The sequence below is a fragment of the Sorex araneus genome, chromosome X, assembly GCF_027595985.1.
Source record: "Sorex araneus isolate mSorAra2 chromosome X, mSorAra2.pri, whole genome shotgun sequence".
Taxonomy (NCBI): Eukaryota; Metazoa; Chordata; class Mammalia; order Eulipotyphla; family Soricidae; genus Sorex; species Sorex araneus.
In genome coordinates, this window is record NC_073313.1 from 371,372,815 (window position 1) to 371,396,072 (window position 23,258).

The 23,258-nt window shown below is 55.7% G+C and overlaps 2 protein-coding genes across 3 annotated transcripts; one reads left to right on the forward strand and one right to left on the reverse strand.

The window, feature by feature from the left end:
* Positions 1-4,865: 4,865 nt before the first annotated feature.
* Positions 4,866-9,904, reverse strand: SRSF7 (serine and arginine rich splicing factor 7). 2 transcript variants are annotated; one of them, XM_055122022.1, is made up of 8 exons: positions 9,744-9,904; positions 9,216-9,396; positions 8,905-9,081; positions 7,938-8,012; positions 7,756-7,857; positions 6,539-6,592; positions 6,037-6,072; positions 4,866-5,151 (listed from the first exon to the last, which is right to left on the reverse strand). In XM_055122022.1, the coding sequence occupies exons 1-8, from the start codon at positions 9,769-9,771 to the stop codon at positions 5,097-5,099; spliced, it is 708 nt and encodes a 235-aa protein (XP_054977997.1). In that variant the 5' UTR covers positions 9,772-9,904; the 3' UTR covers positions 4,866-5,096. The 2 variants fall into 2 exon arrangements, with proteins under 2 accessions (XP_054977997.1, XP_054977996.1); XM_055122021.1 differs by having other exon boundaries at positions 7,747-7,857.
* A 107-nt stretch (positions 9,905-10,011) lies between these two features.
* Positions 10,012-21,302, forward strand: LOC101539978 (tetratricopeptide repeat protein 39B-like). Its single transcript, XM_055122019.1, has 2 exons — positions 10,012-10,300; positions 17,512-21,302. The coding sequence occupies exon 2, from the start codon at positions 17,589-17,591 to the stop codon at positions 19,347-19,349; it is 1,761 nt and encodes a 586-aa protein (XP_054977994.1). The 5' UTR covers positions 10,012-10,300; positions 17,512-17,588; the 3' UTR covers positions 19,350-21,302.
* Positions 21,303-23,258: the final 1,956 nt, after the last annotated feature.

The following is a 23,258-nucleotide window of genomic DNA, read 5'->3' on the forward strand; positions in this document are numbered from 1 at the left end:
TTGCCTTGCACGCGGGTTCGATCCCCGGCATCCCATATGGTCCCCCAAGCACTGCCAGGAGTAATTCCTGAGTGCAAAGCCAGGAGTAACCCCTGAGCATTGCTGGGTGTGACCCAAAAAGCAAAAAAAAAAAAAAAAAATTGTAAACTGGAGGGAGGGTGACTCGAGGGCTTCACTTAAGGGCACCCCGCGTCCGACCCTGGCTTTGTCGGGTCCCTGGACACCACCTGGGGAAACCCTAGTGCCAGGCTGGGGGTAGCCCCTGCCTGAGCACTGCAGCTGACCCAGGTTCGATCCCTGGCACCCCACAGGCGAGATCCTGGAGTGCATGCAGATCCAGGAGTAAAGCCCCGAGCACAACCAGCTATGGCCCCAGAACAAAAACAAGCACATCAAAAGGTTACAGACAGACAGAAATACCTGAAGACATTCAACAGGCCGCACGGAGGCACAGCCTGTGTAAGCCCTGCCCAGACACAGACACTTGCCTTGTATATGGCTGACCCTGTAGGATCCCCAGAGTTCCCCAGAGTACTGCCAAGTGTCACCCCAAAACCCAAAATAATAAGGCCTGGGTAGAGAGGGGAGGGTGCTTGCCACACATGTGGCCGGTCTGGGGTGTCCCCAGCGTCCCCTATGGCCCCCTGAATAATTCCCGAGTGTGGGGCCGGCGGTACCCCTGAACATCGCTGGGTGTGGCCCAAACGAAATCAACCCCGGAAGGGCCCTCTAGAGAGCCGGCACAGCACGGAGGCACACTCCTCGTCTACGTGTGAGAGCCTGGCCCCGCTTGAGCACAGAGCCACGAGTCACGTCCTGAGCACCGCTTGGCGTGGCCTACACACACACACACACACGTTTGGTCTTCTGAACAGAGGCCCCAGCCCTGGCTCCGCTGGAAGCTGGGTAAGGGGGGCAGCACCCTCACTATGGGACGGGGAGTTGCTGAGGGGCCTTGACTCCTGCTGTTTTGTTTCTTCAGCGTGGGGGGCGGCACCAGGCTGGAGGTTCCGGGAAGTCTTGGGTCAAGGGTCCGGTGCTCTGGGCCTTCCTGCTCTCTCCCCAGCTGTTTCTGGGGCGAGGGGAGGGTTTGGACCACACCCAGGGATGCAGTTACCCCAGCCAGTGTGGGGGAGTAGACTGGGTGCTGGGGATGGAGCCCAGGCCAGCTGTGTGTGAGGCGAGCGCCCTCCCGCTGGACTATCTGGCCCCCCCACCCCGATTTCTATCCCTTCCTTTCCCCGCCCTCTTCAGAGGGGAGTGGGGCTTGGGTCGCACCTAGGGGCCCTCAGGCAGCTGTTCCTGGTTCTGTACTCGCTGGAACCCGGGCCTCCTGCGCCCATGGACTGCGTCCACCCGCCTCTGGGGGGCCAAGTCTCCAGGGGAAACGGGGGCTGTCTTTAGGCCCCCCAGGCCCTGTCAGTGTCCCACCCGGTTCCGCCCTCCCTCCCTGAGCCTGAGCCCCTTCTCAGACCTGAAGCACGGCTCCCATCAGCTCTCGCCCCTGACACTGAGCCCGGGGTCTGCCGGACTGCACCTTCCCGGGGTGCCCTTGAAGGAACCCAGGAGACGGCTGCGTGTCTAGAGGCCAGAGCGGGCAGCACCAGCGCCGGCCCACCGGACGGGAAGGGCCCCGGGTGTGTCTGCGGCAGCTCCCGAACTGGGAACAGAACTGCGTTGGGGATGGGCTGGAGCGTGAAGGAAAGGGGAGCCCCCGGGCCTCCTGGACACTGAGGTGTGTCCCCACACGGCCCACGGGAACAGCCAGGATCAGCTGTGTGCGCAAGTGCCTTACCCGCCTCCTGGCCCTGTGGTCCTCAGCAGGCCCCGCTTTCCAGTGCGCTCCAAGCACCCTGGCCAGCCGGAGCGACTGGACAGCGGGGAGGGCGTTTGCCTGGCACACGGCAGAGCTGGGTTTTGATCCTCGGTACCCCACATGGTCCCCCGAGCACCATGAGGAGCCAGGAGTAACCCCTGAGCATTTCAGGGGACAGCCCAGGGCACTGCCTGGAGCTGCAGACACCACACGAGGCTCACAGGCCTGGGGAATGCGCCCTGAGCAGGCCTGTGTGACCCCGAACCTTCCCTTGGCAGGAAATAGCCAAGCTGGGCCGGAGAGCCAGCCTGTCACTTGCACACCGTGGACCCCGGCCCGTCCCTGAGCACAGAGCCAGTGTGATGTGACCCAAGCACCCACAGAAGCCGAGTTGCTCACATGGGCCCAGCTGGTGCCAGCGATACGGCTTCACGCAGAACACGGGCCTTGCCCGCCTGAGACCCGGGTTCAATCCCCAGCACCTAGAAGCACAACGGGGCCACCGTGGGTCTTTTCTGATACATTCTGATGCTTCCTAGAGGTTGGCAGGTACTTTTTATTCCAAAACTAAAGCTTTTGAGACAGGGGATAGTGGGCAGGCTAAGGCATGTGGCCGTGTGATTGCCAGAGAACTGTCAGAGGGACCCTGAGCAGAGCCAGGGGCGAGCCCCAAGGAGGGCCTGAGCTCTCAAGGCCACGGGCCAGGAATGAAGACACCACCTCGGCCGGCGGCCAGGCCTGGGCCCCCCAGCACCCCTCCCCTGGAAAGGGCTGTGCCGCGGGATCTTCCCGCCAGCCCAGAGGCCAGTCGCAGGGCTCCAGGCTGCGTTTGCTTCCTGCTCTGGAGTGCAGGCTTGTTAGGGATGAAGCAACCTTCTTGGATGACCTAACAACTACAGCAGACACTGACTGTCCTCAGGGCTAGCCCCTGGAGGGGCTTGGGGACATACGGGGTGCTGGCGACCAAGCCAGGGCTGGCCCCTGCAAGGCCAGCATCCTCCCCACTACAGTCACTGACAGATTCTCTTCCGGCGGTTGGTGCAGCCAGCCGTGCTGGAGGTGATGCTTAAGGGCTGACTCCGGCTCTGGTGCTCACTTGTGCGCAAGGCTCCACCCATGCAAGGCAAGTGCCCTGCCAGTCACAAACCCAACCCGGAACCCAGGCATTCACCCTGCCTGCTGATGCCCCCACGGCCCACACCCTTCCTGTCATGACATGCCCACTTTCCCGCGGCCAGCCCTCTGGCTTGTCCCCAGGACACAGCGACTCCACACCCGGCAGGCGGCTGTCTTGGGTCCCTGCCCTTCAGCCCTGCATGGCCTCCAGGTCACACGCCCTCCCCCGTGTCCCCAGATGCAACTGACCCTGTGCTGCCGACCTCCTTTCTAAGGCTTTGCGCTTTGAGCACCCAGTTTTGCTTTCTGGCCACACCCATAAATTAACAAGCCATTCCCAACCACTAGGTATCACTGTCATCCAGTTGTTCATCGATTTGCTCAAGCGGGCGCCAGTAACATCTCCATCCCTGCCGCGTGCTAGTGCAGCCTGATGGTGGGGGGGGAGGGGCTCTTTCAGGATTAGAGGGATGAGGACCATGGCTGTTACGGTTTCTGGCATATCTCTGGCATATCAAGTACGCCACAGGCAGCCCTGTCCAGAGGCACTGCTACGCAGCATTCAGGGGCCAGTGTGGTCTAGACACCAGCTCCCCTCCCCAGGGCAGGTTGGGCGAAGCTTCCCTTTCCCTTCCTGCCCTTTCATGCTCAGAGTCCACCCCAAATCTAAGGACCAGGGGCTGGAGCCAAAGCACAGCGGGAGTTTGATTCCCAGAATCCCATATGGTCCCCTGAGCACCGCCAGGAGTCATTCCTGAGTGCAAAGCCAGGAGTAACCCCTGTGCGTCGGTGACACACACAAACCTAAAAAAGACCTAAGGACTAATCATTTCTACTTAGCTCCAAATACCCAATTCCAAACAGGAGTGTCAGGATTGTTTCGTTCTCTGCAGATTTATTATTGAATAATCTTTATATACAAAACTGTTAAACCTGCCAGTTACACACACAGCTTCATGCCAGCATTGTAATTCAAGCCTATTACCAAAATTCAAAGCAGCCAAACTTCCATCTATTAGGTCACTTGGATCCCGGAAGCTTGGGCAGGCCCGTACTCCCAAACCGCAACGCTCTCCAGTTAACTGTCGAAACAGCAAGGGTGTGCCACCGGTTCCTCAAGGCTAAATACCTAAGCCAGTGAAAGCTTGACCAGGAATCTCTCCAAAACTGCCCTACTAGAAACATTCCAAGTCTTTAGAATCTACAAGAATTACCCAGATACAAAGTATTGCTATAAGTGAGATTTACAAAACTGCTTTAGTCTCATTAACATTTCTGGTTTTAACATCTTTATTTAGCACCAGCCTGGCAAAATAAGGTTTGACCATGTTGGTGGAACAGAACTAGGAAACCTAACTTGAAAATAACAGATTTCTTAAACTAAGCCTATCCATTTAAGAGGGAAGATCTGGGCTGGAAAATTTTGCAAAGCTGGTTTACAATTTACAAGGTGCTTTGTCCTAAATTCAGACAATTCCTCGAACATGCAAATATTCTTATATAAAATATTAAAAACAAAAGAACACTGAGACCTTTCTAATATGACAACTATAATTTGAAACCATCTAATATACCTGAACGTGAACTAATATAGGCCTCGAAATCCTGTTTCCTCCAACATGAAGTCTAGCTTCTCAACGGTCTTAGCGCTGGTTGTTCCATCAAGCTCCTAAGACAATCCATGACCTCTAGCTGAGAGTGGCTGCTTTCTCTGCAACACCAGCTCTAATTTCAGAACCTCGTGGTGCATTCACGCTATTACAGGAGACATGAGCTCATCAAGTCCTAAACTGAAGATCCATGACATGTTCCAGGTGTATGCACACTGGCTAAGGATGTTCAAGACTCCAAGAACTTCTAAGTTTTAAATGTAGCTGTATGAGATCAAGGTTGAATCATGTTTACTAATGGGAGTATTAACACAAATCAGAACTCTAGTTAGAAACATTTTATTTAAATGTGCCAAATAAAAACCCATTTTCAGACCATAGGATGTTAATACATTCAACAAAAAATTGTATAGCATCTTACTGCTGTGAATTTACAGATAATCCAGATTCATTTTGATTAGATGGTTCAAAACTCTTCCTAGGTTACACTTGACAGACATCACAAATCCCTTATAATAATGTAAACAAAATAACTTTTTCCCGAAAAGGTGAACTCAGTCCACTCTTTCAGGACTTGCACTTCTCCGAGGACTTCCTGATGGGGAGCGACTAGAAAGGAAAACAGTTGGGACTGATTAGAATCGACTGAAACAGTCTTCTCACGTATAATCAATGGCCAGTTTCAGTAAATTTGAAGGGAATTCAACAAGGTTTTAGAACATGCAGATTTCTGCTGCAAAATTTCAATTAAAAAAAAAAACATGGATAACATTTCGTCATTTTAATACAGAAATCATTTTTTTTTTTTGGTTTTTGGGTCACACCCGGCTATGCACAGGGGTTACTCCTGGCTCTTCACTTAGGAATTACCCCTGGCGGTGCTCAGGGGACTATATGGGATGCTGGGATTAGAACCCGGGTCGGCCGCATGCAAGGCAAACGCCCTACCCACTGTGCTATCGCTCCAGCCCCAGAAATCATTTATTTTAAGAAATCATAGATTAAAGGTTTGCAGGACCAGGTGCGCATATGCTGCCTGAGCCCATGTGGCCGAGCACATGTGTCGCCCGTATCTCCCCTCTTGAAGTGTTTATTTTCATGCTTTCAGACTTCTGTGTCTAAAGCTCGGTTATGTGTAAGGGCTTCCTCCACCCTTGGAGAAGCCCGCGTTCTCCCTTGAGCGCGTTATTCTTACTACTTCTCTCTCCCACTTATCCCTTCCTTCCTCCCTCAGAAACTTCTGAATAAAATCTATTTACTTCACAAAAAAAAAAAAAAAGAGGTTTGCAGGACCAGTTATATTCTCATAACCACCCTAACACTCATGACTGGATACTTCAGCAAGTCTATACTGGAGCAGAAAGGGAACTCATCTCCAATTCCTTATATACAGCACCAATTTTCAAAAAAACTGACCAAGGCTGTGAAGTTCGCTGGAGCCAAAGCCTGTGGCGGCCCCAGGGAACCAGGAGCTTGCAAGGAACATCAGCTTACCTTCTCTTTAGAGACGGAGATCTGGACTTGGACCGGCTGCCAAAACACAAGATTTTATTAAGAAAAGGTGCTAGACAACCCCTCTACCTACCAATACCAAGAAATAAATCCCTAAGCTGTTCTGAGCTTCTAGTATCAAGACTTCAGTTAAACCAAAAGAATCTAGCAATACTTACTGAGACAATCTCCCAGAGACTTACTGCTGGTGTTTTTACCACACGCACCTGTTACGTGCTATTTCACGCAGATTTAACCTAGAGTGCTTCTTTCAAATTATCAGTTCTAACAAGGGCTTCTTAATAAGGCCCAACTGCAAACAATATTGTCTGACAAAATCACCAAGTTCTCACTATGAATGAAGTTCTAACAGCTTTTTTATTGTTCCCACTTAACATTTACATTAAGAGTTAACATCTGAAACTTCAACAATTCAGAACCCTTTGAACACTCTAGATACTGGTGGCATATAAACTAGAAAGCAGTAATTAGTTTTCTAGCCTACCTGCTTCTTGGCCGTGAAATAGACCTGGATCTTGATCTTGACCGTGACCGTGATCTTTAAAGAAAAAACAACATCAATTAGTCCAGAAGTAATTTCCTTCAACACCACCGAACACCTCATTAGCTAAGTGCAGAACGGACACAGGCCAGAAGCAAATGAGATGCCAGTGCCTCCTGCACCTGGGTGACCGGGGCTGTCTGTTCACCAAGGACAATATTCTCTCAAGGTGCAGAATATCGAAGAGACCGTGGCCTGACTTTCATCCGAGACTTGAGCACATCGTTAAGAGTCAATTCCATTTTCAGCAATAAATTCAGTACTAAGCTCAATTTTCAGTAATATTAAAGTTCAGTGATATCACTACTGGGAAATGTCTAAATTCCATCACAGGATTCAGGGACCAGATTTGTCCCATAATCCAAACCTGGCTCTCTAACATACTCACAAATTCACCAAACGGGGGGCACAGGGTGCAAGTGGTATCCACTGAGTCTGGGTAGTCTAAAGCCGGGCCTGCACGGTGGGGGCCCAGTACTATTGGAATGCCCACCCGTCAGTAAACAAGTGCAGAGCTGCAGCTCACATGAACCCCAAGTTTCAGAACCATTATTAGCATTAAAAACTAAGGAAATAGAGCAGTACGTAAGGCGCTTGCCTTGCACAGACAAATCATGTTCAATACCCACCACCACGGTACTCCAGAGACCACCAGGTTTGACTCCCCAAGCAAGCCCAGGAGCAAAAGCCCTATCACACACCTGGCCCCCAAATAGACCAGCAGGCTGTACCCCTCAACAGCACTGGCTGCCAACTTCTACCACTGGTTATCTGACCAAGGCCACGTTTAAACCCATCATCCCACAGACACAGTCTACCCGGGGCTTTAATCAGAGACTTGTCCTTTGTGTTTTGGAGTGTTGCTCAGGGCTTACTCCTGGTTCTGCACTCAGGAATCCCTCTGGTGGTGCTAGAGGGACCATGAGATGCCGGGACTGAGCCCCGGGTAGGCTGGGCGAGGCAAGCACCCTGCTCGCCTGTGCTCTCTTCAGCCCTGAGCTTTGTACTTTAGATTATTATTTTTTTTTTGCTCTGGGGCCACTGTACCACTTCTCTTGCAAGTACCACTGAGCAGAGTCAGGCACTGCACAAAGCTCCTCTCTGCCCCCCAGGACAACCCAAACAATAAGGGAAAAGAAAATGTTACATACTGGAAATACCTCGATCCTTTTATAGAGCCAGACCGAGATCGTCTGAGTGAAGCTGACCTTGATCTACGAAGAGACACAGACCTGGATCGTCGGGGAGATGCTGACCTTGATCTAGGAATGAAGTCAAAGTAAGTCCACGTCCTAAACATCCTCATCTTACTCACAAGTGAACATAAAGGCGGAAAGCTCACCTGCGTCCCCTGCTCCTGCTGCGTGAGCGCGAGTACCGCCTACCTCGGGACCGCGAGTGGGATCTAGAGCGGGACCTAGTTTTCAAGTTAGAAAAAAAATGATGTTAGATAGTAATTCATCTTTGCAGTCTGTGTGCCTCTGCTGCAATCAAATCTCAGAACTATTTAAATTTAGTGTTTTTCATTTGGAAATAAAACTCTGGGCCTATTAGTTGTTTTTTTTTTTTTTTAAAAAACTTCCTAAAAAAAGATTTGTTAAAAATCGAATTACATCTTAGAATTACATAATATAAAGCACTGTAATGTGTATTTAAAATAAACCTTGCAAGTTTGCAGGTCGACCCTCTTTGGCCCATGGTCTAGTAGGTCTAGCAGATCTAGACGATCTAGAAGTATCTATAGCCGATCGCTGCATCTAGATGTTTTCTTCAATCTAACGACGATCAAACTGACAGCCAAATGAGCCAGGTGAGGCTTGATTGACGCAAGAAGATTTTTCTAGTTGGGAATGTGGTCAATCTGGTGTTCCTCTTTCTAAACCGGAGGGGGCCCCAATTGTAAGCCAATTTTACTGTTACGGCGATCACCGTCTCAAATTTTCTGCCCTTTAAAGAATAAGGTGAAGCTAGGTGTAGATGGCTCGAGGGGATCTGGCCTCTTATGCTGATCACCTCAAGGTCTAGGAGGATCTTAATTGTCGGATTTGCAAGGCGCCTCAGCATGATATCATAAGGCTCGTGACATTCTGAATCAAGGCGACTGACTCAAACGAAGAAACCTGAAAGGTTTTGACCAGGTTGATTATTAATATAGTAACATTTGTTTAATTACACAAAAACTGTAAAAAAATACACCTGTACAATTAACATTCAAGTTTATAGAAAAAAAAACACTAAGTTTCTGCCTTGCTAATAAAAGAATTACTTGATTAACTAGTATACCAACCATTCCTTCATTCAATAAATACCTGCTTCTCCTTCGCCGGCTGTAGCGGTGACAATCGTAAGCATAATGCCCCTTTTCGCCACACTCATAGCATCTATCATTGGGATCAAAGGGACGGCGGGCAGGTGGCCTATCAAAGCGAGACCTCCGAGGCATGCCCGTGGACAGCTCAACTCTCACTCGGGAGCCACAGATCACCCTGAACAAACGGAGGCAAAAACTTGCCTTGCACGCGGCCGACCGGATCCCGGCCCCCGCGCGCACGCGGTGCCCCGGCCCCCCCCCCGAGCCCCGCCCCGGCCCGGCCAGCCCCCCGCGGGCCCCCGCACTCACTTCCCGTCCAGGCCGCGCACCGCGTCCTCCGCATCCCGGGGGTCCTCGAACTCCACGAAGGCGAATCCCGGCGGGTTCCTGGCGATCCAGACGGTGCGCAGGGGCCCGTAGTAGCTGAAGGCGCGCTCCAGCTCGCCCTTGCCGGCGCCCGTGCCCAGGTTGCCCACGTACACCTTCGTCTCTGCGGGGACAGGCGCGCGCTGAGCCCACGCGGCGGCCGGCGCGAGGCGGGAAAGCGCCGCGGAAATGCGCCACCGCGGGCGGGCGGGCAAGATGGCAGCCGGCGCGGGCGGGCGGGCGCGGGGCGCGGGCGGCGGGGGTCCCCGCGCCGTCGGGCCGCCCGGCCCGGGCCGCCCCCAGCCCCGCCCGCGCCCGCGCCCCCCGCCCGCGCCCCCCGCCCGCGCCCGCGGCCCGCGCGCCCGGCCCGCGCCCCCGCCCCGCGCCCGCCGGGCCGCCATTACGCACGCGGCGAGCAACCGCCCCAACCGCCGCGCCCGCGCCGCCGCGCCGCCGCCCGGCCCCGCTCACCTCCTCCGTACCGCCCGTAGCGCGACATGGTGAGCGGCCCGCGAGCCCGGCGCGGCGCCCTGAGCCGAGAGACACAAAGGCCGGCGCACGCTGCCCCGCGCCAACGGTCCGGCGGCACTGCGAGGCCGCGCCTGCGCCCGCGCTTATATAGGCCGCGGCCCGGCGCCGCTCTGCGCACGCGCGACGCCGACGCTCCGCGCCGCACAAAGGGCCCGGGCGGAAGCGGCCGCCCGGCGGCGCGGGGGGGAAGCGGCTCAGCGGCCGCGGCGGCGGCGGCGGCGCGCGCGCGCGGCGGGCGGAGGGATCCGTTCCCATGGCGACGCCCGGCCCCGGCCCGTAAACCGCGGCCCGCCTCGCCGTCCCGCCGCAGCTCCCCTCCCTCCCGTCCCCTCCGTCCCCTCCCCTCCCTCCCTCCCCTCCCCTCCCCTCCCCCGGCCCGCACCCCCGCCCGCTTCCCTCCGCAGGTGCAGCAGGCCGGCCTCGTGCGCGCCCGCCGCCGCCGTTCTGCCCGGGTCCCGGCCTGGGCGGCGCTCAGTGATGCCCGGGGTCCGGCACAGGTAACGGGGGGCGCCCCGGCCTCCGCGCCCTGCCCCTCCTCGGACCCCGGGCCGGGCTGGCCAGAGACCCGGCCCAGCCCGAGCAACACCTGCAGCCCACGTGGGCCCCGGGGCGGCGCCGCCAGGAGGACGCCCGCCCCCGCGATGCCCACCCGGGCCCCATCCCCGCACCCCTCACGGGCCCCCAGCCCTCGTGGGCCCCGGGCGGCGCAGCAGCCCGCACGATGCCCACCCGGGTTCCACCCCGGCACCCCGCATGGTCCCCCAAGCCCCGCCGGGTGTGACCCAGCAGCGAGCAGAATAAGGGGAGGGGAGCAAAGCCTCCTCCTCTGGGTGACCAAGACCCTGAGTCGCTGGTTTCTGTTCCTTATTGCGTACGGGAGTGCCAGTCTGAAGCCTGTGCCAAGCTGCTTGCCATGGAAGATACTAGTACCCACCACTCGCCCTGGGCGCCCTTTTGTTAAGCACCTCGTCCCTAAAATCACGAGATCCTTTTCATTAAATGTCAGTGCAAATCGGGGCTAGTTTATTGTACACAGTACTTAAGTGTCAGGACTTAGTCCTGGCTCTGTGCTCTGGGGTCACTTCTGGCGGGACTCAGCGGACAAGCAAGACCCCGACAGGCTGTACTGTGGCTCAGACCCCTCTTGTTGATTCCTTTACAGTTTCACCCACGTAAATTTCTGCCTCCAGGGTTCTGTTAGCATGACAGTCCCGGCTGCAGAGGATTCAGTAGGCTGAGTTCCTGCTTTGGTGCTAGGGTCCCAGGCTTGCCCCTGGCACCAGTCAACCCCAGAAAATAAATAAAAGAAATAACAAAAGAAAAAGAGCTAGCAACTCCTTGGGGAGAGAGTCCGGAGATTAAGGAACATACGTTCTCTGCACTGACCCTGGTGTGGTCCCCAGTACAACAAGCATCTCCAGGACAGGAGTGACCCCTGTCACCGTCAGGAGTTGGCCCAGAGCACTGCTGGGTGTGGCCAGAGTCCACTTCCCCCCACCTCCCCCCCACTTTTTTTGGGTCACACCCAACGATACTCGGGTTACCCTGGCTCTACGCTCAGGAATTACTCCTGGCGGAGGCTTGGTGGACCATATGGATGCTGGGGATTGAACCTGGGTGGGTCGGCCTGTGCGAGGCAAATGCCCTCCCCACTGCACTATTGCGTCAGCCCCGCAATGATCTTTTTTTGTTTTCTTTTTGGGTCACACCTGGCAATGCTCAGGGGTTACTGCTGGCTCTGCATTCAGGAATTACTCCTGGCGGTGCTCAGGGGACCATATGGGATGCTGGGAATCGAACCCAGGTCAGCTGCGTGCAAGACGATAGCACAGCCCTCCCTGCTGTGCTATCGCTCCAGCCCCCATCCCCGCAATAATCTTAAAGCAAGAACAAATTTAAATATTGTACACTTTTTTTTTTTTTTTTTGCTTTTGCTTTTTGGATCACATCGGCAATGCTCAGAGGCTATACCTGGCTCTGGATTTAGGAATTATTCCTGGTGGTGCTTGGGGGGGACCATGTGGGATGCTGGGGATTAAACCTTGGTCAGCCGCGTGCAAGGCAAATGCCCTCCCTGCTGTACTATCACTCCGGCCCTGTTTCTAGTTTTAATATAAAAGAGCTCTGCTGGAGAGGTACTACAGTGGTTGGCTGCTCTAGGTTGCTGACCGTGATTCAACCCAGGGCACCTCCTATGGTCCCTCGATATCCCAGAAGTAACCCCTGAGCTCAAAGCCAGGATCCCCAAACAAAAGACCAACAAAAGTAGCCTTGGGGCTCGAGAGAGAATGCAGAAAATAGGGTGCTTGCCTCCCACACAGCTGATCCAGGATTGACTGCTGGCACCTCACATGGCCCCTGGAGCCCCGCTGGGAGTGATCCCTGAGCACTTCTGTGCGTGGTCCGAAAGAACATAACAATCTGTAGTTAAAAATACTGGTCCTGGGGCTGGAGCGAGAGCACAGCAGGTAAGGCATTTGCCTTGCATGCAGCTGACCCAGGTTCGATTCCCAGCATCCCATACGGTCCCCCGAGCACCGCCAGTAGTTCCTGAGTGCAGACCAGGAGTAACCCCTGTGCAACACCGGGTGTGACCCAAAACGCCAAAAAAAAAAAAATACTGATCCTGGTCTTTTTAATTTTTGGTTTTGGGGGGTTGTGTTTAGGGAATATAGCCTGGACCTCCTGCATTCAAAATCTGTGCTTCAGCTCTTTGAAAAGGCCCCAAATGCTGACCTTTTAATATGAAATCATGTCTGTGTAGGGTGTATATGCACTATACACCGACCAAATAGCTGTGCTCATCTATAGCTGATTGTGTGTGTGTGGAGGAAGGCGGAGGTTCTCCCACAAAAAGAGGAGGTGACAGTTGGTGCTTGGGGGTCACTCCAGTGGACTGTGTTTAGTGGCCCGAGGTGCCAGGATCAAACCCTGGGCTCCAGCGTGCAAATGACACACTAAGCCTTTGGACCATCTCTCTGGCCCCTAGCTTCTCTTTTTCCACCAACACTTCATAATCTTCTCTGGCCTCTCCAGCACTGCTTAAGGAGTGTTGGGAAGGGGCTGGAGTGACTGCACAGCAGCTAGGGCGCTTGCCTTGCACGTGGCCGATGCAGGTTCGGTCCCTGGCAACCCATAGGTCGCCCGAGCCAGGCGTGGCCCAGAAACCAAACAGTGACACAGAGCATGCCCTCGGCCCGTGGCGCTCTCTGCCCCGGCCCGGGCTCTGGATCTGGACTTCCTCCTGGTGCGTGTGGCAAGCGTTGCTCGCGCCTGCCCACCCTCGCGCCTCCCGAGCGGTCAGCAGGCATCAGCGCTGACTCACGTTGCGTAACCGCAGCCCGCCTCGGCGTGGGGCTGGACTTTGCTATTTGCGAAAACCGCGAGGAGGATCGGAACATTAACCTCCCGGAAGTTTCCTTTCTGGAAACTTGGAGAGTTGGCTCCTGGAACGGCGGCTGCCCCAACTAGCCATTCCTCAGACCTTTACGTCTTCTTAACTTGCTGCATTCACTTGTCATCCCGTTGATCCTAGATTTGCTCCAGGGGGCGCCAGTAATGTCTCCGTTTGTCCCTGTCACGTGCTAGTGTAGCCCAATGATATCTGCTCGCTCCAGGAACAGGAAGAGCCTCAAATCTTGCTGCCTTCAGCAAGAGAAATAAATTGTTGCTGTTTTTTCAGCCAATCCGCAGAGAGAAGGGGGTCACAGAGACGAAGCAATAACTCATATAAAATTTTCTTCACGGAAAGCAAATGTTTGGGGGCCTGGAGGGAGAGGAGAGCACTCGCCTCTTGCCTCGCCCACCAAGACGTCCAGGTTCCCTTCCCAGGCTCCAGATGCTCCCCAGCCCTTCCAGGATTCCTGAGTGCAGAGCCAGGAGTCAGCCCTGAGCACTGCCAGACGTGGCCCCAAACAAAAATTAAATAAAAGAAATAACAAGAAAAACAAGAAAGAAGGAAAAGCAAGCAAATCCTTGGGCTGGAGAGAGAGTTGGGAGATTAATACACGTGTTGTATGCACCGACCCTGGTTTGGTCCCCAGGACTACAGTCGTCACCAGGACAGGAGTGACCCCCACTACAGGTCCTGGGGTTGCCCCCGACCAAAATAAAAAGGAAATTCTCAGGAATCCCCAAATGCCAAGACTTTGTCAAGGCTTCCGGCCGGGAGCAAGGACCGTGAAGAGGGGGCACTGTGCTCCTCGCTGCAGCCTCAGCACAGCTGATTCTCTGAGAACGGGGAAAAGTGGACTCCACCCGGAGGTGCTCGGGCACCAGCCCTGGAAGGGCTCAGAGGGCCGTGCAGAGTGCCAGGGATTGCACCTGTGCCAGTCACATGCCACGCAACTGCTGTGCCCCCTGTACTGACACTCAATCCTATAAGATTAGTGACATCTTTTTTTTCACTTTATATTTTTGGGAGAATCACTCCTAGTTATACTTGGGGACCACCAGGCCTCTGCACCAAAGCTACATCCCTGGCCCCTGGGCAAATGTTTCTCTTTTCTCTCTCTCTTTTTTTTTTTTTGCTTTTGGGTCACACCTGGCAATGCACAGAGGTTACTCCTGGCTTTGTGCTCAGGAATTACTGTTGGCAGTGCTTGGGGGACCATATGGGATGCTGGGAATCGAATCCGGGTCGGCGCATGCAAGGCCCTACTCGCTGTGCTATTCCTCCAGCCCCTTTTCTTTTCTCTTTTTTCTTGCATTTTGGGTCACACCCAGCGGTGCTCAGGGGTTACTCTGGCTCTGCACTCAGGAATTACCTCTGGCGGTGCTCCCAGGAACCATATGGGATGACGGGAATTGAACCCTGGTCGGCTGCGTGCAAGATAGATGCCTTTCTCACTGTATCGCTCCAGCCCTCTTTTTAATTTTGGACTGTCTCCAGCTCTGGGCTCAGGAGACCATGTGATGTCAGGGATGAACTCAGCCTCCTGCGTGCAAAGCATGTGCTCTAGGCGCTGAGCGTCTCCTCGCAGATAAACCTTATCTAGAAAGCAAATTTAAAGAAAAAAAAAAAAAAGACAACCCAGGCGAACTGGAGGGGTAGTATTGGGGGCAGGGCATTTGCCTTGCACAGCTGAGCTGGGTTTCATCCCCAGCATCACATATGGTCCCCTGAACCCTACCACGAGTGATCCCTGCCAGCCGTGGCCTCCCAACCTAAATAAATAGGACGAGAGGCAAGCCCGTGCCAAAGAGAAATGGATACACTCACGAGGACTCCCAGATCATTGTTTAGGCTGTGCATGACAGATGGCTTGAGGACTGAAGAGGCAGAACAAAGGTTACGGCCTTGCCCTGCTATGATCCCTGCACCTCAAGGTGTGGCCCTGAGCAGCTGCTGGTTGTGATCCAGAAACAAAAGGCAACAGCGAGGGAGCAGGCAAGCTTGAGATCTGGAAGAGAAGAGGTTTTGGAAAGTGTCAGCCTCCCCAACGTATTTTTTTTTTTTTGATGATGCACAGGGGTTACTCCTGGTTCCTGCACTCAGGAATTACTCCTGGCAGTGCTCAGGGGACTAAGTGGGATGCTGGGAATTGAACCCGGGTCGGCCGCGTGCAAGGCACACGCCCTACCCGCTGTGCTATCGCCCCAGCTCCCCCCTCCACTGTATTTTTCAAACAAGAGGAGGCCCTCACTGATCACAGATCCTCTGGGAACTGAGATCGTGCAGGGCCGGGGCTGTGGGCCTGCCGTGCAGCCAACCTGCCCGAGTTCCCGAGCCCATGGATGGTTCCCTGAGCACCATCAGGAGTGACCCCTGAGCACAGAGCCAGAGCAAGGCGGGAACACCACGAGGGCGCCCCACCCCAGCCCTCAAAATAGTAAAGAAAAAAATAACTATCAGTGTAACATAGTAGAAATTCCCCAATACTAGAAAAATGGGAAGTTGTGTTTGGGGGCCTCACCCAGCGGCACTGGGTGATGGGTTAAATATAGACGGCATGTAAATGGGTTATACTGGCCATTCCAATTTTCGCCATTCCAATTGGGGGTGGGGGCTGGAGAGATAGCACAGGGACATACAGGGACAAGCTCTTGCTTTACATGCACGCGGGCTGGGCCAGTCCTCAGCACCACCAGGGGTCACTCCTGGGAACACCCTGGGCACCCTTAGGTGTGGCCCCAAAACAAAACAGTATACGGCAGCACTGTCCCATTGTTGATTGATTTGCTCAAGCGGGCACCAGTAACGTCTCCATTGTGAGACTTACTGTTTTTGGCATATCGAGTTCGCCACGGGTAGCTTGCCAGGCTCTGCCATGCAAGTGGATACTTGGTAGCTTGCCGGACTCTCCGAGAGGAACGGAGGAATCGAACCCGGGTCGGCTGTGTGCAAGGGAAACGCCTTACCCACTGTGCTATCGCTCCAGCCCAAAAACAAACATACAGAAAGGGAATAAAAACCAGCCAGAGAAACACTGGCAGGCTGTATAGGGCGCTGAGAGGCTGCCCCACACTAGGCCTATTCCAGGAAAGGTGAAATCCCAGCTACCTGGGGTGGGGAAAGCGATTCCACGGAACACGATTAGCAAGCCGGGAATTCTCCTGGGACTGAACCTGCCACTTGTCCTTTCTCCAGCTCTCGGTAGCCCGGTGGCCCGAGAGAAGAACTGTCCTCCTTGGGGCTGGAGCAATAGCACAGCCTTGCACGCGGCCGACCCGGGTTCGATTCCCAGCATCCCATATGGTCCCCTGAGCACTGCCAGGAGTAACTCCTGAGAGCAAAGCCAGGAGGTAACCCTTGTGCATTGCCAGGTGTGACTCAAAAAGAAAAAAAAAAAAAGAAGAACTGTCCTCCTGGAAGGGCATTCCCCCTGACGGACTGTGGCCCCGATGCTTGTGAGCACAGCTGCGCAGGGAGAAGAGAGCCCCAGTGCCTAGACTCTCCCGCCCGAGCCGCGTCTGCAGGAAGCCACTCCTCTGGCCCGGTTCCCACCTTTGACTCCCCCCTGCTCGGCCCCCTCCCGTCTTCCCTTTGCCTTGGGTCCCACCTCGCTCTGTTCAGGGCTCGCTCCCGACTCTGCTCAGGGACTGGCTCTTGGGGCAGCGCATGTGGGGCTCGGGCTAGAACCCGAGCTGGGGGCGCAGGACAAGCAGCTCACCCTGTGTTGTCTCTCCAGGCCCCTCCTTCCTTTCACCATCACACAGTCGGGGGGGGGGGGGAGCCATAGTATGGCAGCAGGGCCCTGCCTGCCGGCTGGCCCAGGGTCCATCCCCTGCCGGGAGTGATCCCTGAGCACCACCAGGTCTGGCCCCAAAGAAAGAAACAAGCAAAAAAACCTGGGGTTCAGCTTGAGCACCTCTGGGTGTGGGCTGGGAAATAAAAGCATGATTGCTTTTGTTTCACTGGGGGCACACCCAGCTGTGTCCATGGCTTCCATTCCCCGCGGGCTTAGGGGGTCGGACGAGGTGCTGGGGACTGAGCCTGGGCTGGTGCCTGCAAGGGCCTCACCCTCCCTGTTTTTCTGGCCCTTGGGGCTAGTAATTGGGGGCGGGGCCCCAGCCAGCTGTGCCCAGACTCACTGTTGGTAGGGCTGGGGGACCGGAAGCACTTCCAGGCTCAGACCCGGTGGGCCTGTTGTGCGTGCCGCTCCCCCTCCGGCCCCGCAGTGTGGCCAGGCCGCCCGTCCTCTTGGGTTCACCCCAGACGACATGGACGCTGGTGTGATGATCTCCCCCCACTCCTCTGTCCGCGCAGGTGAGGTCCTCCTAAGAAAGCACCACCTCGGGCCGTGCTGCGGGACAGGCCGGAGGCAGAGCCACAGCGCCGCGGAGATGGCCCTCACCGTCAGGAAGAGAGACAGCAAGAGCCAGGACTTCTCACTCCGGCTCAGCAAAAGGGAGAACGAGAAGGAAGAGCGCTTCGAAGACGCCTTCGAAGTCATCCCTGCCGCGTCCACCATGAGCCTGCGCTCCTCCCTGGAGGAGTGCACCACGGGCCTCTACTTATTCCTCAATAACAGGTTCTCGGAGGCCCTAAACCTCATCTCCCCGTGGTCCAAAAGCAGCCTGTACCACGCGATCATGTACGGCATCCTGATGGTGGTCAAGTCCGCCCTGACCCTGGACCCGCAGGACATAGAGGCGGGCAGCACGGCTGCGAAGGACGCCTTGAGGACCTGCTACAGTTTCCGCAGGAAGTCGTGGGTGAGCCTCTACCGGCTGGTCAGAAGGCAGGGCTCGCAGGCCGTCCCGGAAGAGGAGCTGCACGCGGACGTGTGCTACGCCGAGAGCCTCATCCTGAAGGCGGCCGTCACGTTCATCCAGGACGACAGTGTGCTCGGCTACCTCCGCAGCGGGCTGGCCATCAGCTCCAGCTACCAGATCTACAAGGACTGCCAGCAGACACTCACCCGGACGCCCAGCGGCCAGAGCAAGACCTACAAGCACCTGGTGGGCGGCATCAAGTTTGGGGTGGGCGTGTTCAACCTGCTGATGTCCCACGTGCCCCCCAAGCAGCTGAAGCTGCTCAACGTGGTGGGCTACTCGGGGAACCGAGAGGTGGGGCTGGCCCTGCTCTGCGAGAGCGCCACCGAGTCCCACATCAACAGCGTCCTGAGCGCACTCATGCTCCTCTTCTACCACGGCTACGTGCACGTGTCTTTCGGCATGGGCAAGGTGTCCAGCCCGGCGGCCGAGCGCCTCCTCCTCCTCCACAGCCAGCGGTTCCCCAACTGCGTCATCCTCAAGTTCTTCCACGCCCGCTTCTGCATGCTCGCCGGAGAGTTCGCGGAGGCGCAGCTGAAGCTGCACGAGTGCGTGTTCGTGCAGAGCGAGTGGAAGCACGCCCGGCACCTCTGCTACTGGGAGCTCATGTGGTGCGACATCTTCCTGCAGAACTGGAAGCAGGCGTTCCAGTACGCCCGGCTCCTCTTCCAGCAGAGCCGCTGGTCCAAGGCCATCTACTCCTACAGCAAGGCCGCCATCCTGGCCCTGCTGCCCTCCGATTTCGCCAGGCTGGTCAGCGAGGACGCCAGCTCGCTCTTCTTGAAAGTGGAGTCTCTGAGGATCAAAGTGTTGGGAACGTCTGTGCCCGTGGAGAAGTTTATTGCCGTGAAGGGCCAGCGCTACGGGTCGACCACGGGCTGGTACCCGGCCCAGCCCATGCTGGAGTTCCTCTACGCGTGGAGCGGCTTCCGCGTCATGAGCAAGAAGCTGGACCTCATCTCCAGCTGGCTCATGATCATCGACAAAGGGGAGGTCCTGCTTCGGGAGAGGGCCCACACCGAGTACTGGGCCGACGACATCACCCTGCTCTACCTGCTCAAGGGCCTGTGCCTCAAGCACCTGGGCAAGTACTTGATGGCTGAGCATTACTTCAACTCTGTCCTTCAGAGGGAGAAACTGTTGAAATATGACCACTACTTGGTGCCCTATACCTACTACGAGCTGGGGATCCTCTACTACCTCAAAGGAGACAGTGCCAGTGCCGCAAAGAGCCTGGACAACGTCAAGAACTACCGCGACTACTCCATGGAGAGCCGACTGCAGTTCAGGGTTCACATAGCCTTTGAGCAGATCTTCAAAGAGTTGTGATTGAGGCACCAAGTCCATCTGGCTCGCGGTGAGCAGAGCCGTCTGCCTCGAGCAAGGCGGTTAGCAGGGAAAGTCGTTTCTGTGTCGACGAGCTCAAGGAAAGACTCCCACTTAGCGTGCCGGCCACGGCGAATAAGGAACGAGCCACCTGCTGCCCCTCTGTCCCTTTCCCTCCCCATAAAACAGCCCGTCCTGGCGCAGCAGCGTGGTAGAGTGCATTCTTGGCGGAAAGCGCAGACGGGGCACCTTGGCAGCAGCCCCCCTGTGTGTTATCTCAGAGAACGTTTTCCCAGCCCTCCCCCCACTGTTTTTTTTCTTTTGCTTTTTGGGTCACACCTGGTGATGCACAGGGGTTACTCCTGGCTTTGCACTCAGGAATGACTCCTGGCAGTGCTTGGGGGACCATATGGGATGCCGGGGATCGAACCTGGGTCGGCCGCGTGCAAGGCAAACGCCCTACCCGCTGTGCTATCGCTCCGCACCCCCCCCCCCCCCACTTTTTGTTTTTTGCTCTTTGAGTCACACCCGGCAATTCTCCGGAGTTCCTCCTGGCTCTGCACTCAGAAGTTACTCCTGGTAGTGCTCAGGGGAGCATACGAGATGCTGGGGATCAAACCCGGGTCAGCTGCGTGCAAGGCCAACCCCCTCCCTGCTGTCCTATGGCTCCGGCCCCTTTTCCTCCACTTTTTTCTGTAGTTCCTGTGTTGGAACCCAGGCCTTCCTCTATGCTGCTCACCTGCTCTGCTGCTGAACGTCATGGTCAGTCCTTATGAAAATACTGGGAGGGGAGCTGGAAGGAGAGTACAATGGGCCGGGTGCTCGCCCCGCACACGGCCAACCCCGGGGGCGAGCGCTGGTCCTCTTTATGGTCCCCCGAGCCCCCTAGGAGCCAGCCCCGAGCATCACTGGGTGGAGCCTCCGAAACAGGAGTCTCTTGGGAGGCTGGAGGGCCAGTACAGCAGGGCAGGTCTTGCCTGGCATGTGGCTGACCCAGGTTCGATCCCCAGCACCCCGTATGGTCCCCCACATCCTACTAGGACTGATCCCTAAGTGCAGAGCCAGGCGCAAGCCCTGACCTGGCCCAATGGGCATGGCCCCCAAAAGTGTTTTTCGGGCTACAGTGCTAGCTCAGCGGGCTGCATGGCTGCTCGGTACGTGAGCCACCTGGTCTCAGCACCCTGTGGTCCTCCAGGCACTGCCAGGTATGACCGAAAACAGAAAAAACAAAATGTTCCATCAATCCGCTAGAGATCACACACATCGGGCAAATGACACCGGAATACCCCATTTGGGAATCTCAATGCCCGCGTGGGTCTGATTTTGGTTTCTGGTTGGAGGTACCCCTGGCAGTGCTCTGGCCATGCCTGGCTGTCCTGGGTTCAAACTACCGTTCTGGCTGCAGCCTCCCACAAGGCAAATGCCTTCACCTCAGCACCCCTCTCCAACCTGCTTGTTCTTCAAAGAATAAGTCTTTAAGACTTGACTTCTCCAAATGATGTGGGCTTGAGATAAAACAGCAGAGGGCATTTGTCATAGCTGACCCGCTTTCTGTCTCTGGCACCCTGTATGCGCCCCCTGAGCCCTAGGAGAATCCCCGAGCACTGTTGGATGTGGCTTACGAACATGCTTTTAGGTGCTGAGTCATCCCCGTGAGGTCGCTGGGCTGTCAGAGGGCTAAGAGGGCAGGTTTTGACTGGCGCCACACCCCAGCTCTGCCACCGTCTGGCCTTGGGCCTCTGGGCCCGTTTCCTGAGCCGTCAATAGGGACGCTAGTTCCTATGGCATGAAGCAACCCACGACACTAGGTAGAGCAGCAGACATTGTCCTTCCTTGCTGAGAATTTCATTGCTTTCTTAGGAAAAGCCAAGGTCCTTTGTCACCTGTTTTGCCAACCTAAAATCTGATGTTACTTAAATTCCCGATCCCTTGTGACATCAATAACTCTCTACTTCCGCTTTGTCTCCTGTGCCGGCTGTGGAAGTTCAGCTGGGGGAACAAGTGCTGTGCACCTGTGCGGAGGCAGCATCGAACACCTGGTCTGCCTCCCACCCGGCCTCCCCACCCGGGAAACTGTAGAGACATAGATGCTTACAAAGGCCTTACCCCAAACAGTGATGGCAGTGACGCCATGGGCCCCTTATGTGAGGCAGTCACTTCCTCCCGACCCGCCCCTGCCATCGGGACCCAGGGTTCTTGGGTTCTGGTCTCGCCTCGCAGAAAAGAATTTCAGTAGTAGATGAGCAGTGAAATAAAACAGGTTTTACTGAGGAGGCTTTTAGGAAGAGGAAGGAGGGAGAGAGAGAGAGAACACCCACTTCTCCGAAGGCCCCTCCACACATCCCAGCGTTAGATAGGGAAGTATGAAAGTCCACGGAAGATGCAGGCGACACATGTGCTTGGCCACGTGGGCATGCGCGCCCTTCCTTTGTTCAAGGTGACTTTTACAGGCTTTTCCAAGCTGCACCCCCCCCCACCCAGCTTTCTGGCTAGGAAGAGTCGTTGCTAGGGTTGTTGCCAAGGGGGTAGAGTCGGGGGTGGTGGTCTTTGAAATTCCTTTTCTTCATCTTTGTTCCCGCTGGAGCTTCCCTGAGGGTGGGTCCAGCCTCCTCCCGGCTGGACTGGCTGAGGGTTAATCGGGTTAAAGGAAGGAATTGAGGATTTTTAAGTAATTCCCTCAGGCCTTGTCTATAGGGCGGTCCAAGTCTCCTCTGGGTCTGCTGGGGGTTTTATCAGATCTTGCTGGCTTTCTGTACCCACAAGGTGGGTCAGATTTAGGACTGGTGGCTTAATTATTTCCTAGGAATTTTATTGCCATGATGGGGAGGGGGGACTCCCCTAATCTACCTGCCACATCAGTAGGCAGTTCAAGTCTGAGGGTTTTGTTTTGGTGGTCAGGGAAGGAGGTCTGAGTCACACCCAGCGATGCTTGGCTTTGTCAGGGATCACATGGCCACATGCCAGGCGCTGTGCGGACCGAACTAGGGTAGGCTACATGGAAGCAAGCACCCGAGCCCCGGGACCGTCTCTCCAGCCCTTCAGAGTTCGTCTGGCATTTGCCTTGTCCTGTAGAGTTCACAAGTATTTCCAGCATCTTTACCCTAGGAGAGGAAGGCTATCACCACTCTGATAATCTCCCTGGGCAGGGCAGGGTGCGGCAGGGTGGGGCGCGCAGATAAAGGAACTGGCTTGCAGAAGCTGCTTCCCTGTAAGTGGATTTCCATCTGCAAAGCTGCTCTAGGTCTGTTCACACCCCAATACCACTGCATTTTTTTCTTTTCAGTGAATAGGTTTTATTTGGAGGATTTTTGAGGTGTGGAGGGGGAGAGGGGGTGAAGGGAAGAGGGAGAGGGGGAGAGAGAAATGCACTCGAGAGAACCCGGGCTTCTCCAAGGGCGAAGAGAGCCCCTACACACATCCCAGCATTAGACACGAAAGCAGGAAAGTTGACATCTCAAGAGGGGAGGTGCGGGGCTGGAGCGATAGCACAGCGGGGAGGGCGTTTGCCCTGCACGCGGCAGTCCTGGGTTCGATCCCCAGCATCCCATATGGTCCCCTGAGCACCGCCAGGAGTAACCCCTGAGCATCGCTGGGTGTGACCCCAAAAGGAAAAAAATAAGCGGAGATGTGGTGGTGGGGGGGCCCGACACATGTGCTCAGGCACCACATGCGCTTGGCCACGTGGGCACAAGCAGCACAGGGGCCCAGGCAGCATATGCGCCCACTGCATTGTTTTGAGGGGCTAACTTTTCCAGAAAGTACCGTGCCAAACTTACTCTGCACTCTACCCCCTCCCCTGCATTCCGTCCTTCCTTCTCATGAGTCAGTAACGGGAAGTTCTCAGGACCTTGCCTGACTCCCAGCAGGGCTGCAGACCGAGAGAGCCGCAGAGAGGGCCCCAGGGTTCAAGGC